Raw genomic sequence first — 610 nt, 5'->3', positions numbered from 1 at the left:
GATTCCTAATATTCAATTGGCTAGGTCATTCTTTTGCTCAGTCAGTCATTTATTCTAGCTCATGCACAGTTATTCACTCATGGCTTTCAAGCCATATACCCCAATTTTCAGATGTAGATTTGATACTAGGACTATTTTCTTTAGTATAATATAGTCTTACTTATAAGTATTTATGAGGTTATGGGAATATAGGAGTTGAATAAAGTACATAAACTAAATAAAGGAACATAAAATACCCACACATCTTTCAGAATGTTAAGGTGCCTGTTCTATATTTATAAATTTTCTTTTGAATGTACTGAGACTGTATGGTAAAATCTGGTGATATGAAAGCTTTCCTCAACCACAGCTTGTGTGAGAAATGCTTCACTCTTCCATAGTGTGTCTTTGAGAGAATACAAGTTCTTTTGTATACCAGATAGTCATCACATTGTTTAGGGGAGGTGGAGGGAAGTGCGTGTGACTGGATTACGTCCTTAAGTGTCATCTAACTGGTAGTAGCCCCTAACTTGGCTTTTCAGATGAGTGGCGAGTTTAGTCTGTGGTGAGTCGATGCAGTGAGTCAGATGCGGTGTGTCTGCATGGAGTGAGGGAAGAGCGTTGCCCGGCT

At 38.5% G+C, this 610-nt stretch overlaps 1 protein-coding gene across 1 annotated transcript in view; it reads left to right on the top strand.

The window, feature by feature from the left end:
* LOC119585100 (importin subunit beta-1-like) overlaps positions 1–610 on the top strand; it is a gene marked incomplete in the record, with an annotated part of 14,590 nt that overhangs the window by 11,644 nt on the left and 2,336 nt on the right. Inside the window, 1 exon segment of the mRNA XM_037933728.1 lies at positions 502–610. Within this exon segment, the coding sequence (XP_037789656.1) occupies positions 502–508 (7 nt within the window).

This window comes from Penaeus monodon, chromosome 19 (assembly GCF_015228065.2).
Source record: "Penaeus monodon isolate SGIC_2016 chromosome 19, NSTDA_Pmon_1, whole genome shotgun sequence".
Lineage (NCBI taxonomy): Eukaryota > Metazoa > Arthropoda > Malacostraca > Decapoda > Penaeidae > Penaeus > Penaeus monodon.
This window is presented reverse-complemented; position numbering and strand designations above follow the sequence as displayed.